The sequence below is a fragment of the Thermobia domestica genome, chromosome 9 (assembly GCF_964235325.1).
Source record: "Thermobia domestica chromosome 9, izTheDome1.hap1.1, whole genome shotgun sequence".
Taxonomy (NCBI): domain Eukaryota; kingdom Metazoa; phylum Arthropoda; class Insecta; order Zygentoma; family Lepismatidae; genus Thermobia; species Thermobia domestica.
The window spans coordinates 217,226,915-217,247,479 of record NC_137462.1 but is presented as its reverse complement, the minus strand read 5'-3'; the positions used below and the strand labels follow the sequence as shown (position 1 = coordinate 217,247,479).

The 20,565-nt window shown below is 39.3% G+C and overlaps 2 protein-coding genes across 2 annotated transcripts in view; both read left to right on the top strand.

The window, feature by feature from the left end:
• The window catches only part of GEFmeso (Guanine nucleotide exchange factor in mesoderm), a 784,292-nt gene that overhangs the window by 314,141 nt on the left and 449,586 nt on the right, over nt 1-20,565 (top strand). The gene's annotated exons all lie outside the window — the stretch shown is intronic.
• LOC145661149 (uncharacterized) lies at nt 14,927-20,056 on the top strand. The gene has a single exon (XM_081726596.1). It carries the CDS (start codon nt 14,927-14,929, stop codon nt 20,054-20,056), a length of 5,130 nt encoding a protein of 1,709 aa, XP_081582722.1.

Here is a 20,565-nt window from a genome sequence, read left to right as displayed (position 1 = left end):
GAATATAATTGTAACTATAGACAGGTGTAAAATTGAAGCGAAACGCAAAAGGACGCCGTTCCCCCACTTCCAAAAAGATCTATGGCGTTCCCCCACTTCCTAAAAATTACAATGAGCAAAGATAGGCACAGGGAATGGCGTGACATCATATGTCCCCCTACCTTTTCAGATCCACTTTTACCCCTGGCTATAAAGTCCAATAAAATGAAATTAAGTTTATTCCCAGGAGATTGAAAGAGTCGAACGATACAAGCAAGTAAGTGATGATAAATAATTAGGGTCTACTTGAATTACGAATTAGGGTCTTGAGATGAAAGAGAAGTGGATACTTTAAAAATATATGTATATTATGACCACAAACTCACATGACCACATGAAATCGATTACATTGCTCTGTGTACAAGATGTAAGTAATCTATCACTGAGTAGGGATGGCCAGAACCGGTTTTCGGCTCTGAATGAATCCAGTTCTAAAAGATCCTGTTCCGGAACCGGTTTTTCGGATCCAGATCTGGGACCAGTTCCCAAGATCCGGTTCTGCAACCGGGTTTTTGGATCCAGGTCTGGAACCGGTTCCTATGATCCGGTTCTGGAACCGGGTTTTCGGATCCATGTCTGGGACCGGTTCTGAAAACCGGATATCCAAGAACCGGTTCCTTGTGGAACCGGTTCTGCCAGAACCGAAACTTTGTGGCCATCCCTATCACTGAGCCACCATTTCATTTAGGTACTTGTAGTCAACTGGTATGCCACATTAAAAGCTGAAATGGCAGAAAAGACTCCCATTTTGTCGTAATTTTCCAATTAAATTAAATTATTTAATGAAATCAATTTAAAGTTAAATAAAATTAAATTTCAAATTGAAATCGAAGACTGTGTAATTAGAGACAAATAAAGCACAATATTCCGTTCTTTGCGACTGCGCCCACATAGTAAAACAACATATTTCATTGTTTCTTTTTCATTTCCTCTTTTTTCTTATCATCATTCACTGAAAGCGACTCTTCTCTTTCTTCTGTGTTCCAACTCTATTTGCAAAGGAAAGACATTCATACTACCTCACTGCATTTGTCAACGAGTTACATGTCGTAAGATCTTGACTTGCTGCATTCAACAAAGCTATTACCACACTGCATGATTTGTCGCTCTAGTCATCAGAAGTGACAGCTTAGCGGCAAAAATCAAGAAGCATACAACTTGCAATTGAGAAAAGAAATTCTGATAAAATCGTTTGGAAAGAATTGTTAAAAGCAAGAATAATTATCTCGCTTCAAGAGAGAAATAAAATAAAAGTTTAAAAAATGTTTTTATGGAGGTTACTTCCGTTATGTTATTCTGATTTCTCTTTCCGGAATGTCCTGTATGTTCATATGACTGTCCATTCTATTGTACAGTAATAAGAACATACATTTATTGATTCTGATGAAGACCTATTTGTATCAGACACAGGATGTTTAACTACGAACAATATATTTTACAGATAATAGTAACGCAGAAATCAATCTTGAAAATAAATTAAATCTTTACGTAGTTCACATTATGAACTGTAAATTAAACAGTAGCAAAGGTAGGATTTTCTAGGAGGAGCAAGTGAGAGGACACTACAATTTTGAAGATTCTATATTAAGGTAGTCCTTATTTTAGAACTACCGAGTTTTTTCTTTGAGTGATACCTCCTAAAATGGTTCCATATCAGACCAAAGTAACCCGTGAAAAAAATTAGCTCCATTGAATAATATTAAATGGTCCCAAGCGACTTCACGTTTTGAATGCATTAAAGTGTGCTATATCAGGCAAAGGCACCTTATATATTTGGAAAAATAATTGTAAGTTAATAAACAAAATGCTTATTAATGAAGGTATGAAGGTAATAAGTATTAAACGATTATAGATAAGTTGAAAATAAAGTCAGATGTGTGTTTCTGGTACAAAATAAACCGAAAATGATATGTTACATAACTCCCTTCCTATTACAAATTTGGACCTGAATTCAAGGTGGTGCAATGATGATACTACACAGTAATACTGTACTGTAGTTGCGGTTCTACCTTTATTACTCCCATCCAAGATATGATTCACTCCCTCTAGCGGTTCCACACTTACAATGTACCGTTACCTCACATTTTATAAATGCATTGAAAACTTGAGGTCGCTTGGGGCACCATTTAATATTTATTATTCAATTCCCCATGTTTTACTTTGGTCTAATATAAAACCATTTAAGGAGGTAGGACTCAAAAAAAAAACAAAAAAAAACTACGAAGTCGAAAAATAAGGACCTAAGGACCACACTGACTTCTCCACTAATTCCCATCCCAAGACCCAAAACTTAGCTAACTCATATCAACATACTGTACCACCAGCGCGATCTTGTGGGGAGCGGTGAAATTATACGAGATGTCAGTTATGTTTGGTTAGTCGAAGTATTCAGTGCCATCTTATAGCGAGGAGCAGAATTAGAACTAGAGCATGTTCTGGAAAAGTTCATCTGCGTGGTCCCTTGTCTGGAAGATTCGAATACTTTCGAGTGTTTTCTATGTTCGATGCACTGAGGACGCGTGATATAAATACGGGGAATAACCGAGAGGATGGCGCTTGAAACTAACGTAGCCTTTCTGGATGTTTCCTCTTCGATAACACTATTCAACAAATTTTGATCGAAAGTACTATGTAAATTGTTTAAATTTATGATTTTCGCATTCATTTAAGCATAATATGAAAAAAATGTAATAGTAGTGCACTATTCTTAGCCCTAGTTATGAAAAAATACCCTTGTACAACAGTATCAGTATATTTCAAATGTATTAAAATTTATGAAAACATTTAACCAAAGTAGTTGTAAATACAGAGATTAAAGTATTTTTGCATTCATTTAACCATAATGTGATGTTTGCATATAATTTAGACATACACTAGCTCATAACATTTATGTCCTTGTACATCCATACTTTAAAATGAGCAAATCAGTGTTATGTAACGAGCTTCAAATTGTGGTAGAACAAACTTGTACAAATATGTTTTTGCTACATCAAGTAAAATCAGCACGAAGTAGTCTTAATTTTTTTATAGTTGAATAAGAATTCACAATTAGTATAGACAAAATCCAACAGTTCCAAAAGAAGCAAAGTAAAGTACAATATAAATTTTCAAACCAACAACTACACCACAATATAGGCAAAAATTTCCTGAAATTCCTTGTACAAAATATACTCCTGTTGAATTCATTTTGAACGTCTTCGCTTGGCCTGCCTTTTATACAGTACATCTGGAGCGTCCCTTGCAATAGTCCAACACTAGTTTGCTAACATGCTAGAACTCCACTTCTCCATCTCTTCTCCATGGCTGCAATATATTGATGAAAGCGCTCACTATGTTCGTCACTCATTTCTTCATAGTCCTCAAGAAAAAAGTCGAGATGGGAATGACGAAAGTGGGGTTTCAGAGACATATTGCAACCAAGTTTCTCGTAGCAAAACAACTCAGCCACTATTTCTCTGTAATTTGTTGCTCGGTGTCTTCCCAAAAACTGTGAACAAACATTTTTCAAGCTTTCCCACGCAGATTTTTCCTCACCTTGTAGAATTTCATCAAACTGATGATCTCTGAATAGTTGTGGTCTTATAAAGATATCTTCTTTAACTTTGGCGTCACTTAAGCGAGGGAATTTCCCTCTTAAGTACTTATAGGACTCACCCTCTTGGTTCATGCTCTTAACCAAAACTTTTCATTAGACCTAATTTAATATGAAGCGGGGGAAGCAAAATTCGCTTACGATCTTCAAATGGTTCATGTTGCACATTTTTCACCCCTGGCTGAAGAGTTTCTCTTGTACTTCAGTCACATTTGCCGTAGTGAGATACACGATTTCTACTGTCCCATTCACAAATAAAGCAACAATATTTGTATAACCTAACTGCATACTTAATAACAGAGTTATCACTTTGAGGTCACCACAAATGAGCCACTGAAAATCATAATATTTAATGGCTTGAAGTAAACGTTTCAAATTTTCATAAGATTCTTTCAAATGAACTGCATAATCTATTGGAATTGAAAGAAGTACATTTCCAACATGTAAAAGCACTGCCTTTAAAATCACCTTTGACGAATTTATGAAGAGCCTCCACTCCGTAGGATCGTAGTTAATTGTGAGAGCCTTCATGAGATCACTTATATCTATACAGGCCACAAGTGTGTCTTGCATAGTAAAAAATGAGGTGAACTTCTTTTACCTATTTCTATACACTGAAACATTTACTTCTTCCTGCAATAAATTCTATTGCTGTAACCGTGACGCTGAAATTTCTACTTTGCTTTTTGGTAGGTCTAAATCTCTGATTAGATCACTTAGCTCTTCTTGGGTGAGTCTATGTGGTTCACTTGGGGGGTCGTTTACCACGAAATCAGGGACATTCGAAGTACTTGGATCGGTACTTCTTCATCATCATCGGAAGAACGGTCGCATTCTTTAGGTGGATCAGGAACTTTCTTCATGTGGAACTTTAACCGTATTGCAGAAGGAATATTATTGCATTGCATTGCAGAAGGAGTATTAGGATATACCAAGGTCCACTTCTTCTTCCTGGAAATTCCCTTCTGGACAGAAGAAACCATACAAAAGTAACAATCTTTGATGTGGTCTCTTGGCTCCCTCCAAATCATAGGCCTGCAAAAGGTATTTAACGTCTCTTCTCATTAATCCATTTTCTCAGATTACCTGCACAAGTGTTACAAATAATGTGGAGTGCTCAAGCCTTATCCTGGTCTCCAATTTTACAACCATAATAAAGTTCATAAGCTGATCTTATTAATGATGTTATATAACGTTTTTGTGAACAAAATGTTACTTCTCCACACACATAGCAGAAATTGTCCGCTCTATTCACACAATGTCGCGGCATTTTCCTTTATTCAAACACTCAAAATGTCATTTCAAGCAACTCAGAGTAACTGTTCAAAAATATGCTTGTAAAACTGTCTTTTTTATATGCAGCATTACAAGAAAATCACATCAACAACTGATAACTGCAGTAGCGTTGTTGTTTCGAACAATAGCAGAACACAACTGTGATAAGGAAGAAAGAAACAAAGCGTTTGTATAGTCCCTCCAGTGTTGCGAGATCAGGGACATTTTTACTACAAATAAAGCGAATATATTCACTATTGTAACATTATTTTTAGACATGGATGTAAAACAAAAACCAGAGCTAATATTCGATTTTCGCTTTCACATTCGTGATCAGCACGACAAAATCAATAAGAATTAGATGATTTTGTTCAATTTACATTTAATGTTGAACAGTGTAATTGCACTACAGTCAGACCATGTCCCGATGCTTCAAACCATAACAGCCATTCACCATCTACCAACCAACAAACTTCCCAGGCTCACAGTCACAGATTGGACAGCTTATCGACAATACCTCAAGGACCACGATAACCCCAGGTTACCGGCTGGCACAGCACAAGAAATCGAAAGGCCAACACTAGCCAATCACTAACCAGATGAAACAAGCGCTGCGACAAGCCTCCACCACTACTGTCACCACTAGAACAGTACAATCGGAAGACATCAGAACCACCGTCTTGATCCAATTCAAACGTTGAGACAGAAAACAATGGCAGCACACAAGGCACCCTGTCAACAAGACTATTTGGAACAAACTTACCACCAGAGTCATAAAACGCCTACTTCAAGCTAAACTAGATAGCTGGAACAGCCACCTCCAGGAAATGAAAATCCCCAGCAAAATATTTTGTCGGTAGGTTCGCAATATCTCTAGACCCACCAGTGGATCAGGGGTTTACCCACTCCAAGGACCGAGCGGACTAATCCACGAACCCCAAGACCAAGCAGAACAATTCGCAACCACCCTAGAAAACATAATGAAACCTAACAACAAAGCAACAACAGCAGGCATAAGACAGGTAGTTCATCACAGTATGGTCCAGACTGGAAGAGACGAACCACCCCCATCAACCGCACTCACGATCCCCAGAGAAGCGCAGAACATAATCAGGAAGCTTAACCCCCACAAGGCATCTGGTTCAAACATAATCCCACCAACAGCGCTCCGATAAGCCCTACGCAAGGCCCTGTTACTTCTCTTTAGAATATTCAATGGAATGTTACGAATAAGCTATTTTACAGCAGCATGGAAGGAAACACGGATAGTCACTCCCCATACCTGAAACCTCGAGAACCAGTTTAAATAACTACAGGGCAATCAGCCTTCTCTTTCAAACTAGTAAAGTATTCGAGAGAATACTTCAACGCCAACTCCTCCTACATATCCAGACTCCTTCTATCAGACCACCAGTTTGGGTTCTGAGCTGGACATAATGCAGAGGTACAGCTAGTTCGAGTTGTAGAACTAACAAAATACTGCTTCAATGAAGAGGGATACACCTTAGATTTATTCCTGGACATAGAAAAAGCCTTCGATAAAGCGTGGCATGATGGACTTTACTACAAGTTAATCCAGCAGGCCTTCCCCCACAAACAGTTAAGACTCCTCCGCTCCTACCTGAAGGACAGGACCTCCAGAGTAGCCTACAACGGCTACGTTACCGATCTAAGAAAAACGCAATCTTGAGTGCCACCAGGATCCTGCATTTCCCCGCTGCTGTGTGCTCTATATACCTCCAGCATCCCAACCATGCCTAATATTGTCCTCGCCACATTTGCCGACAACACAGCGGTCTTCGCTGGTCATGGCAATTTCAGGTATGCATCACTCTGCCTGCGATGCTACATCATGTTGCTGGAAGACTGGACCACTAACTGGAAAGTTAAGATAAATGAAACAAAGACCAGTAATAGATAAAGATGAGATCTGCCCGTTACCACGAACGAAACAGACTTCACGGTTGCTGAGATCTGAGGGAACCAAATATCTGGGAGTCCGCCTGGATCGCAAGCTAATCTTCGCGCACCATCTGTGAGCAACTATGAAGAAATCGACCTGTCCAGAACAAGCACTCCTTTCCATACCCTTACACCAGGGATGCAAATAACCACGCGCCTGGGCGAGTGGTTCATCGGTGCGGGCGAGTTTTTAATATTACTATTAAAATACAAAAATTAAATAAATGATTTCTATTGTGGGATGTGGTCTAGTAGCTTTTTTTCTTGGACTAGTACAATTTTGTTGCTTATTTCATCCCTACCTTACACCTCCCTCACAATCCAAACAAAACGGCACATTTACCTCATGATAATAAACCCCTCCTTCCCTATGCGCACCCAGCTTGGCAACAAGCAGCGGAATGTCACGGCCATTCCAAAGACACGAGAATCCTGAAGTACACGAAGACCTTGAAATTCCACTCCTGCAGGAAGTAAGAAATCACCGAGCAGCCACATTCTGGAGAAACATAAAAAGTTTCAGTCACTCACACATCGCAGCTATTGGGACAACAAACCCAAAATGAGCTCTCTACAAAATGCCAGGACCTTAATAGAATAAGAGGCGACCATAAGCCATACCAAGGACCACAGCACTAGCTAAAAGACAGGGACATGTGATAACTACGGTCTCTACAGAAGAGTTACGTTTGCAAATACAAAGATAGGCCAAGAATAATACCAATGGAAGGCAAGGGCGCAATCCCGATACTTCAGCTCAAATGAAAACCTCCAAGAAAATCTGTCAAGTGAGTTGTATAGTTCCATATTTTGAGTTCGGAGCGACAAGTCGATCTAAAAAGTGAAATATAATGCTGCTTGTGTAGTTTGTTACTATAATTTGTTAGTGAATATATAGCGTGTTAACTATGAGTAGATAAAGCCAGTGCATTCTATTTATTGAGCACCCCGGCTTGTAATGGTATTAATTAGCATTATTTTGATTTGAACTTGCGTGTCTTTTGTGTGGATGTGTATAAATATAGAAAAGAAACGGAAGATAAATAATAAGTGTAGAACATTTAAAGAACAATAGAATAGAATAGAATACTTGAACAATTACATGTTGTAATAGATTTCACCAGGAATAAAATTAATACATATAATAATGGAAGATAATATATAAGAAATAAATATAATAATAAGAAGGAGAACAATAACAATGAATATAACAATATTCAATAATACAATATAAATATTACTATTACACTAACTTTATACTAGGAGTTGATCATCATGCACTCCTCAAACTCTTTCAAACTATATAGACAGTAGTCTATAAGCATATTTTTAATATATCTTCTGAAATCTGTCAAATTCTTTACATACGTAGTTTGAGGAAGCAAATTTAACAGTTTTATACCATTATATTTGTAACTTTGTTGTGTCTTACATAATCTAACATGTGGATTATCAATGCTAAACTTAGACCTAGTATTATATTCATGTGTATTTGCACGTACAGTAAACAAATCAGGGTTGTTTTTTACGAACATTAAACAGTGGGGATATCAATATGACGTGACTGAGTCAAGTAACAAGAATAAGGTAATGTGTGTAATTTGCAATGAAATAATATCAGTTCTCAAATATTACAAGAGAAAACATCAATATGAAACTAAACATTCTCAGAATTATTTCAAATTTATGGAAAACTTACGTCTAGAAAAATACGATTTTTTAAAAGGGGGTAGAAATCTCAGCAATGTTCTTTAAGAAATTTTATACTGAACAACAAAGAAAAACTCATGCTAGTTTCCGCGCGGCTGATTCAATAGCGAAACATGAGAAACCATTTACTGACGGCGAATTAATCAAAATTATTGCATTATTGGAGTGGAAGAAATGTGTCCAGAGAAAGCTTTATTTTAAAAACATCAGTTTGCAGCTAGTGATGAGCAAATGGAAGACAAAGACCAAGACCCGGGTGGTTGAAGTTGAAGGAAGGTATTAACCCTTTGGGGGCAAACATTGATAGCTAACTAACTAACTCTATGGCCTATAGAACCCGGAGGTTCAACGCCGCGTTCACAAAAGCTCTCCACTGATTTCTATCCTTAGCTAACTGCATCCAGTTTCTACTTGTATTCCCATCTCTGCGAGATCCATCTTAATATTGTCCTCCCACCTGCGCCTAGGTCTTCCTAATGGTCGTTTTCCGATGGGTCTTCCAGTCAAGACTTTGAAAGCGTTTCTACTTTCTTCCATTCTAGCTACATGACCTGCCCATCGAAGCCTCCTAGACTTGACGACCCTAACAATGTTGGGTAAACCGTATAAATTACAGAATGTAGTTCCTCGTTATGAAGTTTCCGCCATTCGCCATTCCCGTTCCTCTTGGGTCCGAATATTCGTCTCAGGATCTTGTTCTCAAATACTTTCAGTCTATGTTCTTCCCTCAGAGTAAGCGACCATGTTTTGCAACCGTACAGAACAACAGGCATGATTATCGTTTTATTTATTTTAAACTCCAAATTCCTCGACAGAATTCGCGACAACAAGAGATTTTGAACCAAGTAGTAACACGAATTCCCTGCTTTAATTCGACATTTAATTTCTTCGTGAATATGATTTTCTTCTGTTAATATTGATCCTAGATATTTGAAACTATCCACTTTATCAAAAGTATTATTTAATATTTTAACGCATCCATAATTTGCTGTATTACGGTCCCGACGCACTTCCATGTATTTAGTTTTCTCTGCATTTACTTCTAAACCCATGTCCCTGCAAGCGTTTAATAAGATCTCTGCATTTCTTTCTATTGTTCTCCTATCATCCCCTATTAAATTTACATCATCAGCATATGCCATCACCTGGTAAATACCGTTCAACTCTAGGCCCTGGTTGCTATCTTTGATTTTCTTTATAGCGTATTCCAGCATAAAGTTAAATAATAATGGCGACAATCCATCTCCTTGTTTCAGGCCATTTTCGACTGAAAGCTCGTGGACAAAAATTTTCCTACCTGGACTTTACTTTGGGATTCATTTAAACATATCTTAATTAATCTAATTAGCTTTCTCGGTATTCCCAGTTCTGTAAGAACGTTGTATAATGTTTCTCTCCTAACTGAGTCGTACGCGTTTCTAAAATCAATAAATAGTTGATGTACCGGGATATTGTATTCCCGTTTTTTTCGAATATTTGGCGAATGGTAAATATTTGGTCGATAGTTGATTGATTTCGTCTAAATCCGCACTGATAATCTCCAATAATTTCATCTGCGTATGGGGTCAATCTTGCTAATAGAATATTTGAAAGTATTTTATAGGATGTTGACAGAAGAGAAATGCATCGATAATTATTACAGTCAGTTTTGTCGCCTTTCTTGTGAATTGGAACAATGATTGATTCTTTCCACTCTTGTGGCAATTCTTCCTTGTTCCAGATAAGGAGAATGAGTTTGTGTATCTTGTTCCACAATTTTTCGCCTCCAGCTAAAATTAACTCAGCCGGAATTTCATCTATACTCGGAGATTTGTGTTTCTTTAATTTCTTTATAGCGGTTTCTACTTCTATTCGGTTGGGTTCTGGGATATATGGTTCTGCGGTGTGTATCACCTTTTCTCCACGCACACTAGTTTTTGGTTGCGTGTTAAGCAAATCGTCAAAGAAATCTTTCCATCTATTTAAGATGCTATGCGTATCAGTGAGAACTATACCGTCAGGTTTCTTTAATATATAAGCACGAGGTTGATAGCCTTCCTTAAATTCACTGGTCCCCTTATACATGTCCCGGATGTTTTTATTTTTACTATTATCTTCAAGTTCCTTAATTTTAGCTTTCAAAAAATCGCGTTTCTTTGTTCTAAAAGTTTTGGAAGTTTCCCTCCTGTTATCTGCGAAATTTTGTGTAGTTATTTCATTCGGATTTTGTAGCCAGCGTAATTTTGCCTGTTTTCTCTTCTCTGCTAGTTTTATGCATTCCTGGTCGAACCATGGTTTGTTAAGCATTGATAGCATTAGCATTAAAATATTTAGTTTGCTTTTATGGTTGAACCATGTCTTCCTTATCATAATTTCGTAATTTTTAAAGTATTTTTGTACTTTACAAAATACAGGGTATTTATTTCAAAGCAACATTGCCATAAACTAGGTATTATGTGTAGCTACGAAGCAGCATTGCCCGATTATGGTAAAATATCATAAAAATACTCTCAGTAATTACCAACAGTTTCGTTATTTTAGAATAATTTTAGTGACAACTGAAAACGACTCAACTGTCTGTGTCTTTTGTGTAAATTCAATTTATATAAATACTTTTCACGTATATTAGAAGTACAAAATAACGGTATCAAACTGCAAGTTATTTGAAATAACTGTACAAAATCACTCTTACTTGTTAATATGGATTATTTATTGTTGTATAATGTTATATCGCTCAATCCTCGATTGCCGTATACCAAAGGAGGCCAAACGTTATATTGGTAAAACAATTATTCAATGTATAAGCATCCGCCCATGAAATCAAACTTGCGGTCATATGTACTAAGTTTTTGTCAATGTCATGAAATTGATATTTCGATATTAATTTTATGAGCACACATTAAAATTTTTCAACGTATGCTTGAGCCTCGGAGCCAAGGCTATACCCATGTAGTCGACACCTATGGTGTACGGTATTACCGATGTTCAATACTACATTTCTCTTAGTTTTGAAAGAAGAACACCGCTAATGGTTTGGGTACAAAACCTCGCGGCCAGAACATCGCGGCGACAACCTCGCGGACCAAAACCTCGCCTGGCCAAAACCTCGCGGCCCAAAATCTCGCCGGGCCGAAACCTCGCCGGGCCAAAACCTCGCCTTCCCAAAACATCGTCTTCCAAAACCTCGCGCCCCAAAATATCGCCATACCCAAAATCTCGCCTGACCAAAATGTAAATGTTCCAACAGATGATAAGGATGACGGTATAAAAGACGCTGTTTCAGAAGAAGTATCACGGGTATTTGACCAAGTCCCGCGATACCATATGAAAATTCTATTTCTGTATTAGAGGATTTCAATGTGAAGGTAGGGCGACAGGATGTTTTTAAACTGGTTATAGGGAAAGAAAGTCTGCATAAGGAAAGTAATGACAACTAACGGGATTAGTTTCGTGAACTTTGGAACATCCAAAAACTTAAAATTTTAACAAAAATCTAATAATATTTAAGAAAGTATGAAATAATATCTGACTTTTTACGACGTTCCTTGATTATGTCCTGTAGGTTAAAGGAGATGTAGATGACCAGGATGAAGGAAATGATCGAATAAAGAAAGTGGGAGGAAACGGGAATAACCCGAGAAAGCCCTCGCACACGATCTTTTGTATCATCTTCTTCTTCTTCTTCTTCTTCTTCTTCTTATTATTATTATTATTATTATTATTATTATTATTATTATTATTATTATTATTGGGAAACTCATTGGGTACATGCTCCAACTGAAGATAAGGGTGACGATATAAAAGATAGTTTTACGAAGAACTGGAACGGATATTTGACCAACTCCCGCGATACCATATGAAGATTCTATTAGGGGATTTCAATGCGAAGGTAGGACGAGAGGATATTTTCAAACCGATTATAGGGAACGAAAGTTTGCATAAGGAAAGTAATGACAACGGTGTTAGACTCGTGAACTTTGCAACATCCAAAAACCTAATCGTGAAGAGTACAAAATACCCACATCGCGACGTTCATAAATACACTTGGACATCACCAGACGGAAAAACACATAATCAAATTGATCACGTTTTAATAGATAGAAGGCAATCTAGCATAATTGACGTCTGGTCGCTTAGAGGGGCTGATTGTGACACTGATCACTAACTGGTAGTAGCGATAATACGGGAGAGATTATCGTTCAATAAAGGTGATATTCAATGTCCGAAAACAGAGAGATTCAATTTAAAGAAATTAGAAGAGAGCCATGTAAGAAAGGAATACCAGATTGAAGTTTCGAATAGATTCTCGGTTTTAGAAGACTCGGAATGCACTAGTGTTGAGGATACTTGGATTGAAATTAGAGATAGCATTAAAAGTTCAGCAATACAAAAATTGGGACACGCGGAAATACGTAGGAACAAATCATGGTTCGACCAAGAACGCATTAAACTAACAGAGAAGAGAAAACAGGCAAAATTACGGTGGGTACAAAATCCGAATGAAATAACTACACAAAATTTCGCAGATATCAGGCGGGAAACTTCCAAAACTTTTAGAACAAAGAAACGGGATTTTTTGAAAGCTAAAATTAAGGAACTTGAAGATAAATAGTAAAAATAAAAATATTCGGGACATGTATAAGGGGATAAGCGAATTTAAGAAAGGCTATCAACCTCGTGCTTATATATTAAAGAAACCTGACGGTATAGTTCTCACTGATACGGATAGCCTCTTAAACAGATGGAAAGGTTTCTTTGACGATTTGCTGAACACGCAGCCAAAAACTAATGCGCGTGGAGAAAAGGAGATACACACCGCAGAACCATATATTCCAGAATCCAATCGAATAGAAGTAGAAGCCGCTATAAAGAAATTAAAGAAACACAAATCTCCGGGTGTGGATGAAATTCCGGCTGAGTTAATTTTAGCTGGAGGCGAAAAATTGTGGAACAAGATACACAAACTCATTCTCCTTATCTGGAACAAGGAAGAATTGCCACAAGAGTGGAAAGAATCAATCATTGTTCCAATTCACAAGAAAGGCGACAAAACTGACTGTAATAATTATCGATGCATTTCTCTTCTGTCAACATCCTATAAAATACTTTCAAATATTATATTAGCAAGTCTGACCCCATACGCAGATGAAATTATTGCAGATTATCAGTGCGGATTTAGACGAAATCGATCAACTATCGACCAAATATTTACCATTCGCCAAATACTCGAAAAAAAGTGGGAATACAATATCCCGGTACATCAACTATTTATTGATTTTAGAAAGGCTTACGACTCGGTTAGGAGAGAAACATTATACAACGTTCTTACAAAACTTGGAATACCGAGAAAGCTAATTAGATTAATTAAGATATGTTTAAGTGAATCCCAAAGTAAAGTCCGGGTAGGAAAATTTTTGTCCACGAGCTTTCACGTCCAAAATGCCTGAAACAAGGAGATGCGTTGTCGCCATTATTATTTAACTTTGTGCTGGAATACGCTATAAGGAAAATCAAAGATAGCAACCAGAGCCTAGAGTTGAACGGTATTCACCAGATGATGGCATATGCTGATGATGTAAATTTAATAGGGGATGATAGGAGAACAATAGAAAGAAATGCAGAGATCTTATTAAATGCTTGCAGGGACATGGGTTTAGAAGTAAATGCAGAGAAAACTAAATACATTGTTGAGTGTATTTTTTTTCTTTCACAATATATTTACTCTGAACAGCTATAACGCAACAGAATAGATGTCAAGCTATGGTCAGTGTCCTTGGTTCCTTCGCTCTCGGAGGGTGGCCTTTTTCTCCCCCTTTTTTTTTTTGGTAGAAAGTGAACATGAGCCGCCACGAAGGGCAGTGTGTGTGTGTTTTTTAGACAGTCGAAACGTGTGTGGTGGATGTGTCTTGTGTCGAACTATTGTGGTGCAATAAAAACATTCAGTGAGAACTTCACATACAGTACATACCTGTGTCCACTAATGTATATTAAATAGTTTGTTAATTAAATTAGCTATATTTTAACCAGGTTACGACTCATTCCTCTAAACAAACAACAAGTAGCGAGGCACAGGGAAGGTTTAGTAAATAATGGGAAATGCTTTCGTGCATGCATCCCGAACATTTGGTCCTCCGGGCCGGATTTTGCTGTTACAAAAAATCGTAAAGACTAAAAACAGAGCAATATTTTGAACTGTGTGTATATATGTGTACTATCTTTTTAGTAGTGCTTCGAAAAGAAGAAAGTAGAAAAGTGAAATTGTAAAGAACACCAGCGTAATTTGTGCAACCGCTGAACTGCCTGTGTCTCGTTCACTCCCCCCCCCCCTTCTCGTTGTTTGTTTAGCCGTGCAGTGAAAAGTGACCCACGATGGAACAATTACTTGCTTCGAAAACTGTCACAAAACGCGAAATAACGCGTTTGGAGAATAAAATAAACAGTGAGTCGTTCAATAAAGCTTTAGTAAATACTTATATCGACAAGGCAAATCAACTAGCTGATGACTGTAAAAAACTTGTGTTAGATCTTACAAGAACTTGTGATCAAGAGACATTTGATACGTATGACAAAGAAATAGAAGGAATGCAAGACAGAGTGGACGAATTAATTGATAAATTGGTGGTAATGAAACAATCAGAAAGTGTTTCATCAAACTCGAATGAAAACGTAACCTCTTCAAAAGTGAGTGAAGTGCGATTACCGAAGTTGGAATTACCAACATTTGATGGTTCCTTAAAAGATTGGCTGTCATTTCGGGATCTTTTCGTGGCGTCCGTGGACAGTAATGCTTTATTGAGTGGAGCGCAAAAGCTTCAATATTTGAAGGCATCTTTGCGTGGCGAAGCGGCAATACTTGTACAATCATTGTCGGTGACCGATCAAAACTACACAGAGGCGTGGGAAATAATCAATGCTCGGTACCAGAATAAACGCGAACTCGTAAATGATACAATAAAAAGACTGATTCGTCAACCGTGTGCAGTAGCCGATTCACCAGCTTCTCTAAGACGGCTTGTGGATACAACTAATGAATGTGTGCGAGTTCTGAAAGTGTTTGACATTCCTGTGGAGCATTGGGATGCTATACTAGTGTACCACATAACTGAAAAACTGGATAGTGATTCACGAGAACAAGGGGAGCTATCAATTAACTCGAACGAACTTCCAACTTTCGCAGACTTATCGCAGTTTCTCAACCAGAGATCGCGCGCACTCGCGGCTTCCGCGACAAGCAAATCAAATAAACCTCAGGCTCATAAATCGGCAAGTTCGTCCGGAAAGAGCAGGACAGTGGCGTATCATGCTTCGGCAGATGTGACATGTGTGAAGTGTGGACTGCAGCACGCGCTGCATAAATGCAAGGATTTCGTTCAAATGTCAGTAGACGACAGACATTCCTTTGTAAAGGGTAAGCTTTTGTGCTTCAATTGCCTAAAAGGAACACATAAACTTGCTCAGTGTAAGTCAGGTGGGTGTCATCGCTGTAGAAAGCTGCATCATACGTTACTACATTTTGACAGGAAGCCCGAAGGTGATTCTTCCTCTCAGTGCGCTCAAGATGTGTCGTCCCACGTAGCAGCTGATGGGGGAACAATGACAACTGTTTTTCCTCAAGTGTTGCTGTCCACAGCAGTGGTAAAGGTTAGAAACAACAGAAGGCAATTTCAGTCTTTTCGAGCGTTACTTGACTGTGCATCAGAGGTAAGTTTTGTATCTGAACGGTGCGCTCAAGCACTGGGACTCCCAAAACGTAGTGCAAATATAACTATTTCGGGAATAGCTTCCAGTAATGCATGCAATTCACGTGCAGTTGTAGATCTTGCTTTTAAGTCAAGATACAATAACGATGAATATTCAACAACAGCAGTGGTAGTGAGAAAAGTGACCGGAGATATGCCCAGACAGGCTCTCACTAGGGTTAATGAGTGGGTCCATATCAAGGATTTAGATCTGGCTGATCCGGAGTTCTACAAAACAAGTGGTGTGGACATACTACTCGGTGCGGACGTGTTTCCATTACTCGTCCAAGGAGGCAAACGCATGGGCCCTCAAGGTGCACCCATCGCATTGGAAACGGCACTGGGTTGGGTGTTATCGGGGAAAGTGAATTGCAGTGGTTCATCGGCAGTGTCCGCATTTCATGTGTGCTGTGATCTAGATGTCTCATTGAGGCGATTGTGGGAGATCGAAGAAGTACCGTTTGTGCGTCCCTTAACAGTAGAAGAAAGGGAATGTGAAGAACATTTTGCAGTGACGCATCGAAGAGTTAATGGTCGATATGAAGTTAGCCTACCGTTTAAGACCAATCACTCTGACCTCGGCTATTCTCGTGATATAGCAGTAAAACGACTCCATCAACAAGAGAGAAAGTTTGAACGGTGGCCTGGCTATCAGGAACAATATTGCAGGTTTATGGCAGAATATTTAGAACTCGGTCACATGGAACCTATTTCACCAAGTGAAGGCAGTGTGTCCCCAACAACAAGTTGCTACCTTCCTCACCATGCCGTTTTAAAGGAGAGTAGCACAACTACTAAACTGCGTGTAGTGTTCGATGCTAGTGCAAAAACCACGACAGGTGTGTCACTGAATGAAACTCTCATGGTCGGTCCAAGATTGCAAGAGGATCTCACGTCTATTATGCTGCGTTTCCGAACTCACCCGGTGGCCCTATGTGCAGACGCAAAAATGATGTTCAGGCAAATTCGCGTGAAGCAAGAAGACGCAAACTTTCAACGCATTGTGTGGAGATCGGATCCGAAACAGCCTATTCAAGACTACAGGTTGCTCACAGTCACATATGGGACCGCATGTGCACCATTCTTAGCAACAAAGTGTCTCCAGCAGTTGGCCGTCGACGAAGGACACAGCTTCCCATCAGCATCATCAGTTGTGCTTAACGATTTCTACATAGATGATTGTCTGACTGGGAGTAACTCGATGACAGAAGCAATTCACCTACAGTCACAACTAGTACAACTGTTAGAAAAGGGAGGGTTTGAATTGCGCAAGTGGGCGAGTAATGAACCAAGTGTTTTAGAGTCCATTCCAAGTCATTTAAGAGAGACAAACGCGATAGATCCTTGGGACGATAATGATGCTATCAAGGCATTAGGAGTGCAGTGGTGTCCGTCTGAAGATACATTCTGTTTCAAAATCACTGTACCAAAGACTCGTCATAGTGTTACGAAGAGACAGTTATTGTCTGACTTGGCCAAACTATTTGATCCGTTGGGGTGGCTAGCTCCTACTATCATAAAGGCCAAACTCCTCATGCAGGAGATCTGGAAGCTAGGAATTGGCTGGGATGACCCTCTTCCAAGCAACATCATCAAACAATGGCATGACTATTGCGATGAACTTCCACTGCTGCAGGAAGTGAGAATCCAAAGATGTGCCATTCCACACGATACAAGGGAAGTCCATCTCGTTGGGTTCTGTGACGCGTCAGAGGCTGCGTATGCTGCTGTAGTGTATGTGAGATGTGTGCGTAATGACGGAAGCATTGCAGTGAACATGCTAAGTGCAAAAACAAAGGTGGCCCCTATCAAAAGACAAACACTACCACGTCTTGAACTATGTGCCGCAGTGCTCCTAGTGAAAGTAATAGACTTTGTGTCTCAATCCCTTAAAGTCGAAATAGTCAGCACGAGTGCCTATTCTGATTCGACGGTAGCCCTTGCTTGGATTGCGTCATGCCCAAGTAGATGGAAGACATTCGTGGCAAATCGAGTAAGCGAAGTGCAACAACGAAGTAACATCAAGTGGTATCACGTGAACAGTGAGACTAATCCTGCAGACTGTGCCAGTCGTGGTGTTAGACCGTCCGAGTTGATCAATCATCGATTATGGTGGACAGGTCCAGAGTGGTTAGCAGCAGAAACAGTGCCAGCTGTAGAGGTTAACGATGAAACCTCAGAGGCAGTGATTGTTGAACAAAAGACGTCGGTTGCTACAATGCACGCCAAGGCAGATATTAGCCTTCTCTCAAACTACTCTTCGGTAGCAAGATTAAATCGTGTGAGAGCTTGGTGCAAACGATTCATAAATAATTCTAGGAGTAAACCTGATGCAAGGCTACATGGACCCTTGACGGCGAGTGAGTTAGAGGAAGCATTGTCTTGCTGGATTCGGTTGGTACAAGAGGAGGAATTTTCTCTAGAGCTGAAATGTCTTAAGGAAAACGGTGACGTACCAGCACAAAGTAAATTATTTTGTCTGCATCCATTCATAGATAATAAAGGTCTGCTTAGGGTAGGAGGAAGGCTGCAAAGGGCACAATTAGACTTTGACGAGAAGCATCCTATTCTACTGCCACGGAAACATAGTTTAACCGAACTCATTGTGCATGACGAACATGTAAAAAATTTGCATGCTGGTCCACAGCTACTTCTGTCAGTTCTTCGACAGAAGTACTGGATACTAAGAGGAAGAGATGTAGTGCGCCAGATCGTGAGACAGTGTATAACCTGCCACAGATTCTCTCGAGCTAATACAACTCAGCTCATGGGGCAATTGCCCGCTGGACGTGTAACTCCAAGTAGGCCGTTTAACCAGTGTGGGGTAGATTACACTGGTCCAGTGTTGTTGAAGAACACAAAGGGGAGGTCTGCCAAGACATATAAGGGATACATTGCATTGTTTGTGTGCTTCAGTACAAAGGCCGTGCATATTGAACTAGTGACCGAAGCATCTACTTCAGCCTTTCTCGCTGCGCTTAAACGTTTCGTGGCGCGTAGAGGGAAGCCAAGTGACATATATAGTGACTGCGGAACAAACTTTGTAGGTGCAAACCGTGAGTTGAAGGATCTTTTGACAATAGTGACGCCGACAGGAGTTTCAAATTCAACAAGTGATTATTTGAGCTCACTTGGAATCCAGTGGCATTTCAACCCTCCAGCCTCACCCCATTTTGGGGGATTGTGGGAATCCAACATCAAGTCGATGAAGTATCATTTGAAACGCATTTTGAAGAATGCAGTGCTGACATATGAAGAGATGATAACTGTGCTAGTTCAGGTGGAAGGATGTCTTAATTCGCGACCATTAACTCCCATGTCAGCTGATCCTAGTGATCTTAGGGCCCTCACACCCGGTCATTTTTTAACTGGCGACGCATTGTTAGCTCTACCACAAGAGGATTTCATAGGTACAAAGGTGAATCGTCTCACAAGATGGCAACTGACTCAACAACTAACGCAGCACTTTTGGAGACGGTGGTCTTCCGAGTATTTGTCGCAACTTCAACGAAGACCAAAATGGTGCAAAGAAACTGCCAACTTTAAGCCAAATGACATGGTGATCCTTCGCGAGACCAACCAACCCCCGCAACTGTGGAAACTTGGCAGGATCGTTGAGACTCACCCAGGAAAAGATGGTCTCGTGCGTACGGTGACGGTGAAAACATCTGACGGACTCTACAAGAGGCCGATAGTGAAGTTGTCCCTATTGCCTTTCGACGAAAGGGAGACATCAACAGTTCAATCTGAAGACAAGTAATTGATCATTTAGTATGTTTATTCTAACATTTAATTGCATAGTATTGTAACTTTAGTATTTTTATTTCATCTATTGTCAATATTAAGATCTTCGATAGTGAGATTTGTGTTGAAATATGGATATTTCAAGGTGGGCGGCGTATGTTGAGTGTATTTTTTTTCTTTCACAATATATTTACTCTGAACAGCTATAACGCAACAGAATAGATGTCAAGCTATGGTCAGTGTCCTTGGTTCCTTCGCTCTCGGAGGGTGGCCTTTTTCTCCCCCTTTTTTTTTTTTGGTAGAAAGTGAACATGAGCCGCCACGAAGGGCAGTGTGTGTGTGTTTTTTAGACAGTCGAAACGTGTGTGGTGGATGTGTCTTGTGTCGAACTATTGTGGTGCAATAAAAACATTCAGTGAGAACTTCACATACAGTACATACCTGTGTCCACTAATGTATATTAAATAGTTTGTTAATTAAATTAGCTATATTTTAACCAGGTTACGACTCATTCCTCTAAACAAA

Excerpts from the sequence above, each read along its gene's own strand:
- LOC145661149 (XM_081726596.1), top strand. The coding sequence starts at position 14,927 with ATGGAACAATTACTTGCTTCGAAAACTGTCACAAAACGCGAAATAACG.